Source organism: Pseudophryne corroboree (assembly GCF_028390025.1).
Source record: "Pseudophryne corroboree isolate aPseCor3 chromosome 7 unlocalized genomic scaffold, aPseCor3.hap2 SUPER_7_unloc_9, whole genome shotgun sequence".
Classification (NCBI taxonomy): domain Eukaryota; kingdom Metazoa; phylum Chordata; class Amphibia; order Anura; family Myobatrachidae; genus Pseudophryne; species Pseudophryne corroboree.
The window spans coordinates 500,055-518,400 of record NW_026967618.1 but is presented as its reverse complement, the minus strand read 5'-3'; the positions used below and the strand labels follow the sequence as shown (position 1 = coordinate 518,400).

The 18,346-nt window shown below is 50.6% G+C and overlaps 1 protein-coding gene across 1 annotated transcript in view; it reads right to left on the bottom strand.

Annotated features, from left to right (window-relative positions):
* The window catches only part of CDK15 (cyclin dependent kinase 15), a gene marked incomplete at its 3' end in the record, with an annotated part of 538,867 nt that overhangs the window by 98,857 nt on the left and 421,664 nt on the right, over nt 1–18,346 (bottom strand). Inside the window, exon 9 of the mRNA XM_063950471.1 lies at nt 2,988–3,050. Within this exon, the coding sequence (XP_063806541.1) occupies nt 2,988–3,050 (63 nt within the window). The remainder of the gene's footprint in view (nt 1–2,987; nt 3,051–18,346) is intronic.

The following is an 18,346-nucleotide window of genomic DNA, read 5'->3' as shown; positions in this document are numbered from 1 at the left end:
CCCACAGCATCTGTTAATGTGGGGCCTGCTCTGCCAGAGACAGTGACTGAGTGTATGCAGATTTCCCCAGAAGCAGTGGCTCAGCATGGCAGTGACTCTTGCACATTGTCTGACTGGGATGGGTTAGCAAACAGAACTGAGGAGACTGTTTCTAACATGGGGGGTCATTCCGAGTTGTTCGCTCGCAAGCTGCTTTTAGCAGCATTGCACACGCTAAGCCGCCGCCTACTGGGAGTGAATCTTAGCTTAGCAAAATTGCGAACGAAAGATTCGCAATATTGCGAAAAGACATCTCTGTGCAGTTTCTGAGTAGCTCGAGACTTACTCGGCATCTGCGATCAGTTCAGTGCTTGTCGTTCCTGGTTTGTCGTCACAAACACACCCAGCGTTCGCCTAGACACTCCTCCGTTTTTCCCAGAAACTGTAGCGTTTTTTCACACACACCCATAAAACGGCCAGTTTCCGCCCCGAAACACCCACTTCCTGTCAATCACATTACGATCACCAGAACGAAGAAAAAACTGTGAGTAAAATTCCTAACTGCATAGCAAATTTACTTGGCGCAGTCGCAGTGCGGACATTGCGCATGCGCACTAAGCACAAAATCGCTGCGATGCGAAGAAATTTACCGAGCGAACAACTTGGAATGACCCCCATTGTACTGAATTTTACTTCTCACACTGACAGTAACTTAAGCCCTCATTCCGAGTTGTTCGCTCGTTATTTTCCTTCGCATCGGTGCGATTTTCCGCAAACTGCGCATGCGCAATGTTCGCACTGCGACTGCGCCAAGTAAATTTGCTAAGAAGTTTGGTATTTTACTCACGGCATTACGAGGATTTTTCTTCGTTCTGGTGATCGTTGTGTGACTGACAGGAAGTGGGTGTTTCTGGGCGGAAACTGGCCGTTTTATGGGAGTGTGTGAAAAAACGCTGCCGTTTCTGGGAAAAACGCGGGAGTGGCTGGAGAAACGGGGGAGTGTCTGGGCGAACGCTGGGTGTGTTTGTGACGTCAAACCAGGAACGAAACTGACTGAACTGATCGCAGTGGCAGAGTAAGTGTCGAGCTACTCAGAACTGCTTAGAAATTTCTATTCGCAATTTTGAGAATCTTTCGTTCGCAATTTTGCTAAGCTAAGATTCACTCCCAGTAGGCGGCGGCTTAGCATGTGCAATGCTGCTAAAAGCAGCTTGCGAGCAAATAACTCGGAATGAGGGCCTTAGTGCGACCTTGTAACACTGCGCAAGGGATGCCGGTATTAGACAGAAACACTTTGTCTGAGGGGGTAAAGAAGTGATTCAGGCTGTGTATGGCCAGTTGGCTGCTCCAGCCAGGTTAAAAGCTGCCGCTGAATTAATCAGTAGTGAAAAAAGGAGACGTGAAGTTATAAATGTAGATAATGTGTCTAATGCTGTAAGTAATAAAGATGATGCAAATAAGCAAACTGCCCCAGGCACAAGGTCTTACGCTAACATGGTGAATGCAAAGGTACCGACAGCAGCTACTTCTGGTCAAATTACTAAGAGGAGAAATCTATTGCAATTTAAATGGGCAGGGACAGGTGAAGTCCCAACAAAAGAGATCTTTCTAGAGATGATTTTCAGCCTGGGCTTCCATGCTTCTGATCTGTATGCCTGTATCCATCCAGTCAAAACACCTGACTTCGATGTGAGCTTCCTATGCTATCAGGGCTTACAGACCTTTCAGACGCAGTGGCAGGCATGCAGATCTCAAGCATCATATAATAACTTTAGAACAAGTTTGGTGACCAAGCAGGATAAGGTAAAATAACAACATTAGTTAGAAATTAGTCCATTCCTGCCCAGGACATTTTGTTCTGACTGTCCAGATTCTGCATTGTACAATCTAACTTAATAAAGGTTGGTTTCACAATGGGAGTCTGGGGAGGTGCGTGCTCTGCTACGGTTCAGTTAAAAAGTACAGATAAAGTTTTCTTGCACATTCCTTCTGCAGCCTATGGGGTATATTCAATTGCGGTTGAATTCCAGATGGAATTCGACTGTTTTTGGATTTGACACAATTCGACAGGCGAAACCCTCCCGCCGGGACCTGAATTCGACATATTCAATAAATAACTGATTCGACAGTCCCGCTGTCGAAAAACGGACCAATTGACGAATAGTGGGCGGCCTGGATTCGACTTCATGGACGGCACAAAAGTGTTCAATAAATCCTGAAAAAAAATGTGTGGGGTCCCCCCTCCTAAGCATAACCAGCCTAGGGCTCTTTGAGCTGGTCCTGTTTGTAAAAATACGGGGAAAAAATTGACAGGGGTTCCCCCATATTTTAACAATCAGCACCGGGCTCTGCGCCTGGTCCTGGTGCAAAAAATACGGGGGACAAAAAACGTAGGAGTCCCCCGTATTTTTTACACCAGCACCGTGCTCCACTAGCCAGTGAGATAATGCTACAGCCGGGGGACACTTTTATACCGGTTCCTGCGGCCATGGCATTAAATCCCCAACTAGTCACCTCTGGCCGGGGTGTCCTGGAGGAGTGGGTAGTTAGTAAAACAAAAAATATTCTTTTAAAAATTCGATTAAATAATACTTGTGGCTCCTAAATAGACAAACCAAGTAGATAATCCCTTCAAATATAAATAGATATGCTATTAGCAATAAAAAAAACGTTTTTACATTTTTTTATTAGATCACGAAAGAAAACTGTGGTGGAATGAAATTGACGAAATGACTGTCGAAAAGCACTGTTGTCGAATCGACATTCTTCAATTGAATATACTTTTGTCGAAAAGCCGCATTTTTAACATTGCAGACATGTCGAATTGAAAAAATGTCGAATTGAAAAAAGTCGAAAATGAAACGGCAGGTTTTTTTGCCGAAAAGTACTGTATTGAATTGTCGAAAATGACCTGTTTTTCGACATTTTCGGCAATTTGACCACAATTGAATATACCCCTATATTGGTTGAGACAGAGTCCAGTGCTTCTACCCTGGGTAACACCTCACCTGCTTCAGATGTGGAGATTTTCACCACTTGAGTAGCGAATGTAATGTCACCAAATGCACGCTCTGTGGAAAAGTTGGACAAGTGTCAAGAGACTGTAACGATGTTAAATGTAACTTATGTGGGGAGGACGGCCACCCTTACAGTCGATGCCCATGGGCAAGCCATAATATGGAGAATGAACGAGAACAGAGGGAGGAATCTGTCAGGAAAGAGAAAGAGGGTCCAGTAAAGGAAATTTTCTTTGTAGGTGTACAAACCAGGGCTGCTAAAAAAATGGAAAAGACAGATAAATTTCAGAAGGAAAATAGAGGGAAGAGGAAATAGAAGGTCGACAGTAATGAATTAGTCCTCTCTAATAGATTTGATGCCTTTTCTACTGATGAAGAACAGGAGGGGGAGCTAGTAACAAATGGTAAAGATTTCGTTTTTGTCCCCAAGGTTAGTAAGAGGAAGGCAAAGCAGGAAACAGGTGGGGAGTGGGGAGAGTAGTGGTGAAGAAGGATTAGAGTGGGATCCAGTAGGCACAGATATATGGGTTCCAGGTTTGCCACCTAGGTCAGAGCGCAAACCACCAGATCCTGGATCCACACAAAGTAAGGGTGGCCTGTCCCAAAATTAAGGTAATGGTGATGGCATGCAGGGTGCCACTGGGGAGGGGGAAACCTCTCTCAAAGGGAAAGATACTAGAAGATCTAGGTTTTCAAGTAGGGTATCAGAGAAGAATGTAAAAGGAAAAGTGAGCAGGGTCCTGCTTCTATAACCCAATGACACATGGATCCCCAACCCATACGATGTGCCACCATTAATGTGGCTTCCGTAGTTTCCGAACAAGCTCGTATTATGGTCTTTGATTTTTTCAATACAGTTGAGATTGATGTTTTGTTTTTGCAAGAGACCAGAATTAGTAGGTTGGACATCCTCCACAAGGTGAAAAGGGAGTGGAGGCGTGGGCATTCCTACTGGTCTCTTGTGGCTGAGGCGTACAGTGGGGTGGCAGTGCTTTTTACTGGCATGGTAACCATGCACAGGGTTATAGAACTACAGGCAGGTAGGTGTATGATTTTAGATGTCAACCTGAGGGGACACCTGAGGCTCATTATTATCTATGGGTTACAGTCGACATGGGACAGAAAATGTCTCTTCAGGGAGATAAAACCGTTCCTTTTTACGGCTCAGCAGATTGTCTTTGGAGGTGTTTTCAACACCGTTATTAGGCCAAAAGACCGGGGAGGTTCAAAGACAGCCCTGGGCTATGACTTTTTAGTTAGTATGATTAGACAGGCAGGTTTGGTGGATGTGCACATTCGCCATTCTCCAGACCTCATGGATTACACTTTCTTTAGTGGTAGTCATAGATCTAGGATAAATACTGTAGGTTTTTTTTGTTGTCCGGGAGGCCATAGAGCGGTGCCATGCTGAGAAATGGGGAAATTACTTGCTGGCTTTAGATCAGTCTAAGGCTTTTGACAGAGTAAACCATGGGGTAAATTTAACCATACCTTTCAAGTAGGGCCCATAGATACTCATGGGGGTAAATTTACTATGATGGGAGTTCTATTTAAGATGGGATGGGCCCATAGTTACCAATTGGCTCAGTACAATATACAGTCTGGCCGAAAGCTTCAAGCTTGTTAATGGTTGGGTGGGTCCTACTTTTGATGTGAGCTCTGGAGTCCGTCAGGGTTGTCCCCTGAGCCCCCTCCTGTATGTATTCGCGATTGACCCCTTCATAAGAAGGGTAGAGAACGGTACGGTGGGAGGGGTGCAGCTGAGCCCAGAGTTCCCTTTTAAGGTGGTGGCTTACGCAGATGATGTCACAGTGGTTCAGTCATCAGTGGCAGAGGCACATGACGTGGAAGAGCTCATCTGTGAATACTCTGTAGCCTCGTGCTCTAGGGTAAACCAAAAGAAGTGTGAAGCTTTCTGGATGGGGGAGGAAGGGTCAAAAGCCTTTCAAGGAAGGAGTTGGGGAAGAGGATTTTGTAAACCAATTTTCATGTTCCGCCATCACTTAGGGATTGCCGAAGTGATGTCGCTTCTGCTGGGTGGGCTCTCATAAATTCAGAGAGACATTGCTTGGCTTTCTTTCCATGGGAAGCTTTATGTGAAGGGAAACATGATGTGGAGAAATGCCAATGATCGTGGTTGTCCACGGGATGAATGTCTAGGGGAGGTGGAGACAATGGACCATTTCTTGATCAGGTGCCCCTTTAATGTAAAAGATTACAAGAGACTTTCAGGAGCTTTGGGTATCCCGTGTCTTTCAGGGCTGAGGCGTAATTCAGACCTGATTGCTAGGCTGCGTTTTCAGAAAGTCTGCGATCAGGTCTGAACTGTGCATGTATATGCACTGCAATGCGCAGGCGCGTCGGTCCGTAGCAATGGGGAGCGCCGGGCAGCGTTGGGATGGTGCGGGAAAAAGTGATCGCACGGGCGATCTTAAGGTGACTGACAGGAAGAGGCTGTTTGTGGGCGGCAAGTGACCTTTTTTAAGGAGTGTTCGGAGAATTGCAGGAGGGACCAGGCATTTGAAGGTAGGGTTTCTGAAGTCCGCTCCGGCCCCGATCACTGGAAGAGTAAGTCCTGGGCTGTGCAGAGACCCTGTGATCGCACCCCTGCACAGCGACTACCCCCTCCCCCTGCACATGTAATCACACCCCTGCACAGCGACTACCCCCTCCCCCTGCACATGTAATCACACCCCTGCACAGCGACTACCCCCTCCCCCTGCACATGTGATCACACCCCTACACAGCAAATCCCCCCTCTCCCTGCACATGTGATCACACCCCTGCACAGCAAATCCCCCCTCTCCCTGCACATGTGATCACACCCCTGCACAGCAAATCCCCCCTCTCCCTGCACATGTGATCACACCCCTGCACAGCAAATCCCCCCTCTCCCTGCACATGTGATCACACCCCTGCACAGCGACTACCCCCTCCCCCTGCACATGTAATGGCACTCCTGCACAGCGACTACCCCCTCCCCCTGCACACGTAATCACACCCCTGCACAGCGACTACCCCCTCCCCCTGCACATGTGATCACACCCCTGCACAGCGACTACCCCCTCCCCCTGCACATGTGATCACACCCCTGCACAGCGACTACCCCCTCCCCCTGCACATGTGATCACACCCCTGCACAGCGACTACCCCCTCCCCCTGCACATGTGATCACACCCCTGCACAGCAAATCCCCCCTCTCCCTGCACATGTGATCACACCCCTGCACAGCGACTACCCCCTCCCCCTGCACATGTAATCGCACCCCTGCACAGCGACTACCCCTCCCCCTGCACATGTGATCGCACCCCTGCACAGCGACTAGAGATGAGCGGGTTCGGTTCCTCGGAATCCGAACCCCCCCGAACTTCAGCCTTTTTACACGGGTCCGAGGCAGACTCGGATCTTCCCGCCTTGCTCGGTTAACCCGAGCGCGCCCGAACGTCATCATCCCGCTGTCGGATTCTCGCGAGGCTCGTATTCTATCGCGAGACTCGGATTCTATATAAGGAGCCGCGCGTCGCCGCCATTTTCACACGTGCATTGAGATTGATAGGGAGAGGACGTGGCTGGCGTCCTCTCTGTTTATAGAGAAGAGAGTAGAGAGTTAGAGACACTATTTACTAATTTTGGGGAGCATATTAGGACTGGAGTACTACTACTTGCTGATAGTATGACCAGTGACCATTGACCACCAGTTTAATTAATCCGTTCTCTGCCTGAAAAAAACGATACACAGTGTGACACAGTCACATACCATATCTGTGCTCAGCCTCAGTGTGCTGCATCATCATATGTAATACTGTATATCTGACTGTGCTGAGTGCTCACTGCTCACACAGGCTTAATTGTGGGGGAGACTGGGAGCAGTTAGAGCAGGAGTACATAAATAATATATTTAAGTACAGTGCACACTTTTGCTGCCAGAGTGCCACACTGCCAGTGTGACTGACCAGTGACCACACTGACCACCAGTATATTGTGATTGTCTGCTTAGGACGGAGTACTACTTGCTGATAGTGTGACCAGTGACCAGTGACCACCACCAGTTAATTAATCCGTTCTCTGCCTGAAAAAAAACGATACACAGTGTGACACAGTCACATACCATATCTGTGCTCAGCCCAGTGTGCTGCATCATATGTAATACTGTATATCATTATCTGACTGTGCTGAGTGCTCACTGCTCACACAGCTTAATTGTGGGGGAGACTGGGGAGCAGTTATAGCAGGAGTACATATTTTAAGTACAGTGCACACTTTGCTGCCAGAGTGCCACTGCCAGTGTGACTGACCAGTGACCACTGACCACCAGTATATTGTGATTGTCTGCTGACCACCAGTATATTGTGATTGTCTGCCTGAAAAGTTAAACACTCGTCGTGTGGTGTTTTTATAAACGCATTCTGCAGACAGTGTCCAGCAGGTCCGTCATTACATAATATATACCTGTCCGGCTGCAGTACTAGTGTGATATAAATTTTAATTTTATCTCATTATCATCCAGTCTATATTAGCAGCAGACACAGTACGGTAGTCCACGGCTGTAGCTACCTCTGTGTCGCAGTCGCTCGTCATCCATAATTGTATACCACCTACCCGTGTTTTTTTTTTTCTATCTTCTTGATACTAGTAGCTTACTTTAGGAGTCTGCAGTGCTGACAGACAGTGTCCAGCAGGTCCGTCATTACATAATATATACCTGTCCGGCTGCAGTACTAGTGTGATATATATATATATTTTAATTTTATCTCATTATCATCCAGTCTATATTAGCAGCAGACACAGTACGGTAGTCCACGGCTGTAGCTACCTCTGTGTCGGCAGTCGCTCGTCCATCCATAATTGTATACCACCTACCCGTGGTTTTTTTTTCTATCTTCTTGATACTAGTAGCTTACTTTAGGAGTCTGCAGTGCTGACAGACAGTGTCAGCAGGTCCGTCATTACATAATATATACCTGTCCGGCTGCAGTACTAGTGTGATATATATATATATTTTAATTTTATCTCATTATCATCCAGTCTATATTAGCAGCAGACCACAGTACGGTAGTCCATGGCTGTAGCTACCTCTGTGTCGGCAGTCGCTCGTCATCCATAAGTTTACTAGTATCCATCCATCTCCATTGTTTACCTGAGGTGCCTTTTAGTTGTGCCTATTAAAATATGGAGAACAAAAATGTTGAGGTTCCAAAATAGGAAAGATCAAGATCCACTTCCACCTCGTGCTGAAGCTGCTGCCACTAGTCCATGGCCGAGACGATGAAATTCCATCAACGTCGTCTGCCAAGGCCGATGCCCAATGTCATAGTACAGAGCTTGTAAAATCCAAAACACCAAATATCAGTAAAAAAAGGACTCAAAAATCTAAAATAAAATTGTCGGAGGAGAAGCGTAAACTTGCCAATATGCCATTTACCACACGGAGTGGCAAGGAACGGCTGAGGAACTGGCCTATGTTCATGGCTAGTGGTTCAGCTTCACATGAGGATGGAAGCACTCAGCCTCTCGCTAGAAAAATGAAAAGACTCAAGCTGGCAAAAGCACAGCAAAGAACTGTGCGTTCTTCGAAATCCCAAATCCACAAGGAGAGTCCAATTGTGTCGGTTGCGATGCCTGACCTTCCCAACACTGGACGTGAAGAGCATGCGCCTTCCACCATTTGCACGCCCCCTGCAAGTGCTGGAAGGAGCACCCGCAGTCCAGTTCCTGATAGTCAGATTGAAGATGTCAGTGTTGAAGTACACCAGGATGAGGAGGATATGGGTGTTGCTGGCGCTGGGGAGGAAATTGACAAGGAGGATTCTAATGGTGAGGTGGTTTGTTTAAGTCAGGCACCCGGGGAGACACCTGTTGTCCGTGGGAGGAATATGGCCATTGACATGCCTGGTGAAAATACCAAAAAAATCAGCTCTTCGGTGTGGAAGTATTTCAACAGAAATGCGGACAACATTTGTCAAGCCGTGTGTTGCCTTTGTCAAGCTGTAATAAGTAGGGGTAAGGACGTTAACCACCTCGGAACATCCTCCCTTATACGTCACCTGCAGCGCATTCATAATAAGTCAGTGACAAGTTCAAAAACTTTGGGCGACAGCGGAAGCAGTCCACTGACCAGTAAACCCCTTCCTCTTGTAACCAAGCTCACGCAAACCACCCCACCAACTCCCTCAGTGTCAATTTCCTCCTTCCCCAGGAATGCCAATAGTCCTGCAGGCAATGTCACTGGCAATTCTGACGAGTCCTCTCCTGCCTGGGATTCCTCCGATGCATCCTTGCGTGTAACGCCTACTGCTGCTGGCGCTGCTGTTGTTACTGCTGGGAGTCGATGGACATCCCAGAGGGGAAGTCGTAAGACCACTTTTACTACTTCCACCAAGCAATTGACTGTCCAACAGTCCTTTGCGAGGAAGATGAAATATCACAGCAGTCATCCTGCTGCAAAGCGGATAACTGAGGCCTTGGCATCCTGGGTGGTGAGAAACGTGGTTCCGGTATCCATCATTACTGCAGAGCCAACTAGAGACTTGTTGGAGGTACTGTGTCCCCGGTACCAAATACCATCTAGGTTCCATTTCTCTAGGCAGGCGATACCGAAAATGTACACAGACCTCAGAAAAAGAGTCACCAGTGTCCTAAAAAATGCAGCTGTACCCAATGTCCACTTAACCACGGACATGTGGACAAGTGGAGCAGGGCAGGGTCAGGACTATATGACTGTGACAGCCCACTGGGTAGATGTATGGACTCCCGCCGCAAGAACAGCAGCGGCGGCACCAGTAGCAGCATCTCGCAAACGCCAACTCTTTCCTAGGCAGGCTACGCTTTGTATCACCGGTTTCCAGAATACGCACACAGCTGAAAACCTCTTACGGCAACTGAGGAAGATCATCGCGGAATGGCTTACCCCAATTGGACTCTCCTGTGGATTTGTGGCATCGGACAACGCCAGCAATATTGTGTGTGCATTAAATCTGGGCAAATTCCAGCACGTCCCATGTTTTGCACATACCTTGAATTTGGTGGTGCAGAATTATTTAAAAAACGAGAGGGGCGTGCAAGATATGCTGTCGGTGGCCAGAAGAATTGCGGGACACTTTCGGCGTACAGGCACCACGTACAGAAGACTGGAGCAACACCAAAAACGCCTGAACCTGCCCTGCCATCATCTGAAGCAAGAAGTGGTAACGAGGTGGAATTCAACCCTCTATATGCTTCAGAGGTTGGAGGAGCAGCAAAAGGCCATTCAAGCCTATACAACTGAGCACGATATAGGAGGTGGAATGCACCTGTCTCAAGCGCAGTGGAGAATGATTTCAACGTTGTGCAAGGTTCTGCAACCTTTTGAACTTGCCACACGTGAAGTCAGTTCAGACACTGCCAGCCTGAGTCAGGTCATTCCCCTCATCAGGCTTTTGCAGAAGAAGCTGGAGACATTGAAGGAGGAGCTAACACAGAGCGATTCCGCTAGGCATGTGGACTTGTGGATGGAGCCCTTAATTCGCTTAACAAGGATTCACGGGTGGTCAATCTGTTGAAATCAGAGCACTACATTTTGGCCACCGTGCTCGATCCTAGATTTAAAACCTACTTTGGATCTCTCTTTCCGGCAGACACAAGTCTGCTGGGGTTCAAAGACCTGCTGGTGAGAAAATTGTCAAGTCAAGCGGAACGCGACCTGTCAACATCTCCTCCTTCACATTCTCCCGCAACTGGGGGTGCGAGGAAAAGGCTCAGAATTCCGAGCCCACCTGCTGGCGGTGATGCAGGGCAGTCTGGAGCGACTGCTGATGCTGACATCTGGTCCGGACTGAAGGACCTGCCAACGATTACGGACATGTCGTCTACTGGAACTGCATATGATTCTCTCCCCATTGAAAGAATGGTGGAGGATTATATGAGTGACCGCATCCAAGTAGGCACGTCAGACAGTCCGTACTTATACTGGCAGGAAAAAGAGGCAATTTGGAGGCCCTTGCACAAACTGGCTTTATTCTACCTAAGTTGCCCTCCCACAAGTGTGTACTCCGAAAGAGTGTTTAGTGCCGCCGCTCACCTTGTCAGCAATCGGCGTACGAGGTTACTTCCAGAAAATGTGGAGAAGATGATGTTCATTAAAATGAATTATAATCAATTCCTCCGTGGAGACATTGACCAGCAGCAATTGCCTCCACAAAGTACACAGAGAGCTGAGATAGTGGATTCCAGTGGATACGAATTGATAATCTGTGAGGAGGGGGATGTAGTTGTACACGGTGATATATCGGAGGATGATGATGAGGTGGACATCTTGCCTCTGTAGAGCCAGTTTGTGCAAGGAGAGATTAATTGCTTCTTTTTTGGTGGGGGTCCAAACCAACCCGTCATTTCAGTCACAGTCGTGTGGCAGACCCTGTCACTGAAATGATGGGTTGGTTAAAGTGTGCATGTCCTGTTTATACAACATAAGGGTGGGTGGGAGGGCCCAAGGACAATTCCATCTTGCACCTCTTTTTTCTTTCATTTTTCTTTGCGTCATGTGCTGTTTGGGGAGTGTTTTTTGGAAGGGCCAGCCTGCGTGACACTGCAGTGCCACTCCTAGATGGGCCAGGTGTTTGTGTCGGCCACTAGGGTCGCTGAGCTTACTCACACAGCTACCTCATTGCGCCTCTTTTTTTTTTGCGTCATGTGCTGTTTGGGGAGTAGTTTTTTGAAGGGCCAGCCTGCGTGACACTGCAGTGCCACTTCTAGATGGGCCAGGTGTTTGTGTCGGCCACTAGGGTCGCTGAGCTTACTCACACAGCTACCTCATTGCGCCTCTTTTTTTCTTTGCGTCATGTGCTGTTTGGGGGGTGTTTTTTGGAAGGGCCATCCTGCGTGACACTGCAGTGCCACTCCTAGATGGGCCAGGTGTTTGTGTCGGCCACTTGGGTCGTTGAGCTTAGTCACACAGCTACCTCATTGCGCCTCTTTTTTTCTTTGCATCATGTGCTGTTTGGGGAGTGTTTTTTGGAAGGGCCATCCTGCGTGACACTGCAGTGCCACTCCTAGATGGGCCAGGTGTTTGTGTCGGCCACTTGGGTCGCTGAGCTTAGTCACACAGCTACCTCATTGCGCCTCTTTTTTTCTTTGCGTCATGTGCTGTTTGGGGAGTGTTTTTTGGAAGGGCCATCCTGCGTGACACTGCAGTGCCACTCCTAGATGGGCCAGATGTTTGTGTCGGCCACTTGGGTCGTTGAGCTTAGTCACACAGCTACCTCATTGTGCCTCTTTTTTTCTTTGCGTCATGTGCTGTTTGGGGAGTGTTTTTTGGAAGGGCCATCCTGCGTGACACTGCAGTGCCACTCCTAGATGGGCCAGGTGTTTGTGTCGGCCACTTGGGTCGTTGAGCTTAGTCACACAGCTACCTCATTGCGCCTCTTTTTTTCTTTGCGTCATGTGCTGTTTGGGGAGTGTTTTTTGGAAGGGCCATCCTGCGTGACACTGCAGTGCCACTCCTAGATGGGCCAGGTGTTTGTGTCGGCCACTTGGGTCGCTTAGCTTAGTCATCCAGCGACCTCGGTGCAAATTTTAGGACTAAAAATAATATTGTGAGGTGTGAGGTGTTCAGAATAGACTGAAAATGAGTGGAAATTATGGTTTTTGAGGTTAATAATACTTTGGGATCAAAATGACCCCCAAATTCTATGATTTAAGCTGTTTTTTTAGGGTTTTTTGAAAAAAACACCCGAATCCAAAACACACCCGAATCCGACAAAAAAAATTCGGTGAGGTTTTGCCAAAACGCGTTCGAACCCAAAACACGGCCGCGGAACCGAACCCAAAACCAAAACACAAAACCCGAAAAATTTCAAGTGCACATCCCTTACAGCGACTACCCCCTCCCCCTGCACATGTGATCGCACCCCTGCACAGCGACTACCCCCTCCCTCTGCACATGTGATCGCACCCCTGCACAGCGACTACCCCCTCCCCCTGCACATGTGATCGCACGCCTGCACAGCAAATCCCCCCTCTCCCTGCACATGTGATCACACCCCTGCACAGCAAATCCCCCCTCTCCCTGCACATGTGATCACACCCCTGCACAGCGACTACCCCCTCCCCCTGCACATGTGATCGCACCCCTGCACAGCGACTACCCCCTCCCCCTGTACATGTGATCACACCCCTGCACAGCGACTACCCCCTCCCCCTGCACATGTGATCGCACCCCTGCACAGCGACTACCCCCTCCCCCTGCACATGTGATCACACCCCTGCACAGCGACTACTCCCTCCCCCTGCACATGTAATCACACTCCAGCACAGCGATTACCCCCTCCCCCTGCACATGTAATCACACCCCTGCACAGCGACTACCCCCTCCCCCTGCACATGTAATCGCACCCCTGCACAGCGACTACCCCCTCCCCCTGCACATGCGATCACACCCCTGCACAGCGACTAAACCCTCCACCTGTACATGTAATCACACCCCTGCACAGCGACTACCCCCTCCCCATGTACATGTAATCACACCCCTGCACAGCGACTACCCCCTCCCCCTGCACATGCGATCACACCCCTGCACAGCGACTACCCCCTCCACCTGTACATGTAATCACACCCCTGCACAGCGACTACCCCCTCCCCCTGTACATGTAATCACACCCCTGCACAGCGACTACCCCCTCCCCCTGCACATGTAATCACACCCCTGCACAGCGACTACCCCCTCCCCCTGCACATGTGATCACACCCCTGCACAGCGACTACCCCCTCCCCCTGCACATGTAATCACACCCCTGCTCAGCGACTACCCCCTCCCCCTGCACATGTAATCACACTCCTGCACAGCGACTACCCCCTCCCCCTGCACATGTAATCACACTCCTGGACAGCGACTACCCCCTCCCCCTGCACATGTAATCACACTCCTGCACAGCGACTACCCCCTCCCCCTGCACATGTGATCGCACCCCTGCACAGCGACTACACCCTCCCCCTGCACATGTGATCACACCCCTGCACAGCGACTACCCCCTCCCCCTGCACATGTAATCACACCCCTGCACAGCGACTACCCCCTCCCCCTGCACATGTAATCACACCCCTGCACAGCGACTACCCCCTCCCCCTGCAAATGTTATCACACCCCTGCACAGCAACTACCCCCTCCCCCTGCACATGTAATCACACCCCTGCACAGAGATTTCTCCCTCCCCCTGTAGGCGGCGACTATCTGATCGCTGGGATTCAAAAAACGCCCCCTAGCAATCAGGTCTGAATTAGGCCGGCCCTTAGTTACCCAGAGTGGGCTTATGGAGCATTCAAAAGATATGGTGTATTTAATTTGACCTCAATTTATTTAGTCAGTTTAGTAGTTAGATATCACACATGGATGGCACGGTGTCAGGTTTCCCTAAAAAATAAAATCCTTTCCTGTGAAGTGGTGGTGGATTTGATTCTGCCTGAGGTGGAGAGGAAGATGGTTCTAGACGGGAAAAGGGTGGATGCTGTCAGGTGGTCCAATTGGTGGGGCCACCGGAAACCCTCTCGAGTGTGTGTCAGAAATCCTTTTTCAAGGTCTAGCTGGAGCTTTTTCTATCCTTTCACATCCCGTAGATTTTGATGATATGGTTATTTGACGGAACAGGTTTTGCATAGGTCTAAAAAGCTTTGCTCAGTTTTCATTTACAAAATGTATAAACAGTGGGGTAATATATGAAGTTTTGTATTTTGTACATATTTCTTTACTTAGATGATTTTTCGTGGTATATTGAATTTAATTTATGTTATATTATGTATCATACCCAACCCCTCTCACCTCCACCCTGGTCACTTCCTTTCACTCTCACCTCAACCACCCTGGTCACTTCCTCTCACTCTCACCTCCACCCTGGTCACTTCCTCTCACTCTCACCTCCACCCTGGTCACTTCCTCTCACTCTCACCTCCACCCTGGTCACTTCCTCTCACTCTCACCTCCACCCTGGTCACTTCCTCTCACTCTCACCTCAACCACCCTGGTCACTTCCTCTCACTCTCACCTCCACCCTGGTCACTTCCTCTCACTCTCACCTCCACCCTGATCACTATATCTCACTCTCACCTCCACCCTGGTCACTTTCTCTCACTCTCACCTCCACCCTTTTCACTTCCTCTCACTCTCAATTCCACCCTGGTCACTTCCTCGCACTCTCACCTCCACCTTGGTCACTTCCTCTCACTCTCACCTCCACCCTGGTCACTTCCTCTCACTCTCACCTCCACCCTGGTCACTTCCACTCGCTCTCACCTCCACCCTGGTCACTTCCACTCACTCTCACCTCCACCCTGGTCACTTCCACTCACTCTCACCTCCACCCTGGTTACTTCCTCTCACTCTCACCTCCACCCTGGTCACTTCCTCTCACTCTCACCTCCACCCTGGTCACTTCCTCTCACCTCCACCCTGGTCACTTCCTCTCACTCTCACCTCCACCCTGGTCACTTCCTCTCACTCTCACCTCCACCCTGGTCACTTCCTCTCACTCTCACCTTCACCCTGTTCACTTCCTCTCACTCTCACCTCCACCCTGGTCACTTCCTCTCACTCTCACCTCCACCCTGGTCACTTCCTCTCACTCTCACCTCCACCCTGGTCACTTCCTCTCACCTCCACCCTGATCACTATCTCTCACTCTCACCTTCACCCTGGTCACTTCCTCTCACTCTCACCTCCCCCGTGGTCACTTCCTCTCACTCTCATGTCCACCCTGGTCACTTCCTCTCACTCTCACCTCCCCCATGGTCACTTCCTCTCACTCTCACGTCCACCCTGGTCGCTTCCTCTCACTCTCACCTCCCCCATGGTCACCACCCCCATGGTCACTTCCTCTCACTCTCATGTCCACCCTGGTCACTTCCTCTCACCTCCACCCTGATCACTATATCTCACTCTCACCTCCACCCTGGTCACTTCCTCTCACTCTCACCTCCACCCTGGTCACTTCCTCTCACTCTCACCTCCACCCTGGTCACTTCCTCTCACTCTCTCCACCCTGGTCACTTCCACTCGCTCTCACCTCCACCCTGGTCACTTCCACTCACTCTCACCTCCACCCTGGTTACTTCCTCTCACTCTCACCTCCACCCTGGTCACTTCCTCTCACCTCCACCCTGGTCACTTCCTCTCACTCTCACCTCCAGCCTGGTCACTTCCTCTCACTCTCACCTCCACCCTGGTCACTTCCTCTCACTCTCACCTCCACCCTGTTCACTTCCTCTCACTCTCACCTCCACCCTGGTCACTTCCTCTCACTCTCACCTCCACCCTGGTCACTTCCTCTCACTCTCACCTCCACCCTGGTCACTTCCTCTCACCTCCACCCTGATCACTATCTCTCACTCTCACCTCCACCCTGGTCACTTCCTCTCACTCTCACCTCCCCCGTGGTCACCTCCCCCATGGTCACTTCCTCTCACTCTCATGTCCACCCTGGTCACTTCCTCTCATTCTCACCTCCCCCATGGTCACTTCCTCTCACTCTCACTTCCACCCTGGTCACTTCCTCTCACCTCCACCCTGGTCACTATCTCTCACTCTCACCTCCACCCTGGTCACTTCCTCTCACTCTCACCTCCACTCTGGTCACTTCCTCTCACTCTCACCTCCCCCATGGTCATTTCCTCTCACTCTCACGTCCACCCTGGTCGCTTCCTCTCACTCTCACCTCCCCCATGGTCACCTCCCCCATGGTCACTTCCTCTCACTCTCATGTCCACCCTGGTTGCTTCCTCTCACTCTCACCTCCCCCCTGGTCACTTCCTCTTACTCTCACCTCCCCCATGGTCACTTCCTCTCACTCTCACGTCCACCCTGGTCTCTTCCTCTCACTCTCACCTCCCCCATGGTCACCTCCCCCATGGTCACTTCCTCTCACTCTCACCTCCCCCCTGGTCACTTTCTCTCACTCTCACGCCCACCCTGGTCGCTTCTTCTCACTCTCACCTCCCCCCTGGTCGCTTCCTCTCACTCTCACCTCCACCCTGGTCGCTTCCTCTCACTCTCATGTCCACCCTGGTTGCTTCCTTTCACTCTCACCTCCACCCTGGTCACTTCCTCTCACTCTCACCTCCCCCCTGGTCACTTCCTCTCACTCTCACGTCCACCCTGGTCGCTTCCTCTCACTCTCACCTCCCCCCTGGTCACTTCCTCTCACTCTCACGCCCACCCTGGTCGCTTCCTCTCACTCTCACCTCCACCCTGGTCGCTTCCTCTCACTCTCACCTCCCCCCTGGTCGCTTCCTTTCACTCTCACATCCCCCCTGGTCACTTTCTCTCACTCTCACTTCCCCCATGGTCACTTCCTCTCACTCTCACGTCCACCCTAGTCGCTTCCTCTCACTCTCACCTCCCCCATGGTCACCTCCCCCATGGTCACTTCCTCTCACTCTCATGTCCACCCTGGTTGCTTCCTCTCACTCTCACCTCCCCCCTGGTCACTTCCTCTCACTCTCACCTCCCCCATGGTCACTTCCTCTCACTCTCACGTCCACCCTGGTCGCTTCCTCTCACTCTCACCTCCCCCATGGTCACCTCCCCCATGGTCACTTCCTCTCACTCTTACCTCCACTCTGGTTGCTTCCTCTCACTCTCACCTCCCCCCTGGTCACTTCCTCTCACTCTCACGCCCACCCTGGTCGCTTCCTCTCACTCTCACCTCCCCCCTGGTCGCTTCCTCTCACTCTCACCTCCACCCTGGTCGCTTCCTCTCACTCTCATGTCCACCCTGGTTGCTTCCTTTCACTCTCACCTCCACCCTGGTCACTTCCTTTCACTCTCACCTCCCCCCTGGTCGCTTCCTCTCACTCTCACGTCCACCCTGGTCGCTTCCTCTCACTCTCACCTCCCCCCTGGTCACTTCCTCTCACTCTCACGCCCACCCTGGTCGCTTCCTCTCACTCTCACCTCCACCCTGGTCGCTTCCTCTCACTCTCACCTCCCCCCTGGTCGCTTCCTTTCACTCTCACCTCCACCCTGGTCACTTCTTCTCACTCTCACGTCCACCCTGGTCGCTTCCTCTCACTCTCACCTCCCCCCTGGTCACTTCCTCTCACTCTCACGCCCACCCTGGTCATTTCCTCTCACTCTCACCTCCACCTTGGTCACTTCCTCCCACTCTCACCTCCACCCTGGTCACTTCCTCTCACTCTCACGCCCACCCTGGTCACTTCTTCTCACTCTCACCTCCCCCCTGGTCGCTTCCTCTCACTCTCACCTCCCCCCTGGTCACTTCCTCTCACTCTCACCTCCACCCTGGTCACTTCCTCTCACTCTCACCTCCCCCCTGGTCACTTCCTCTCACTCTCACGCCCACCCTGGTCACTTCTTCTCACTCTCACCT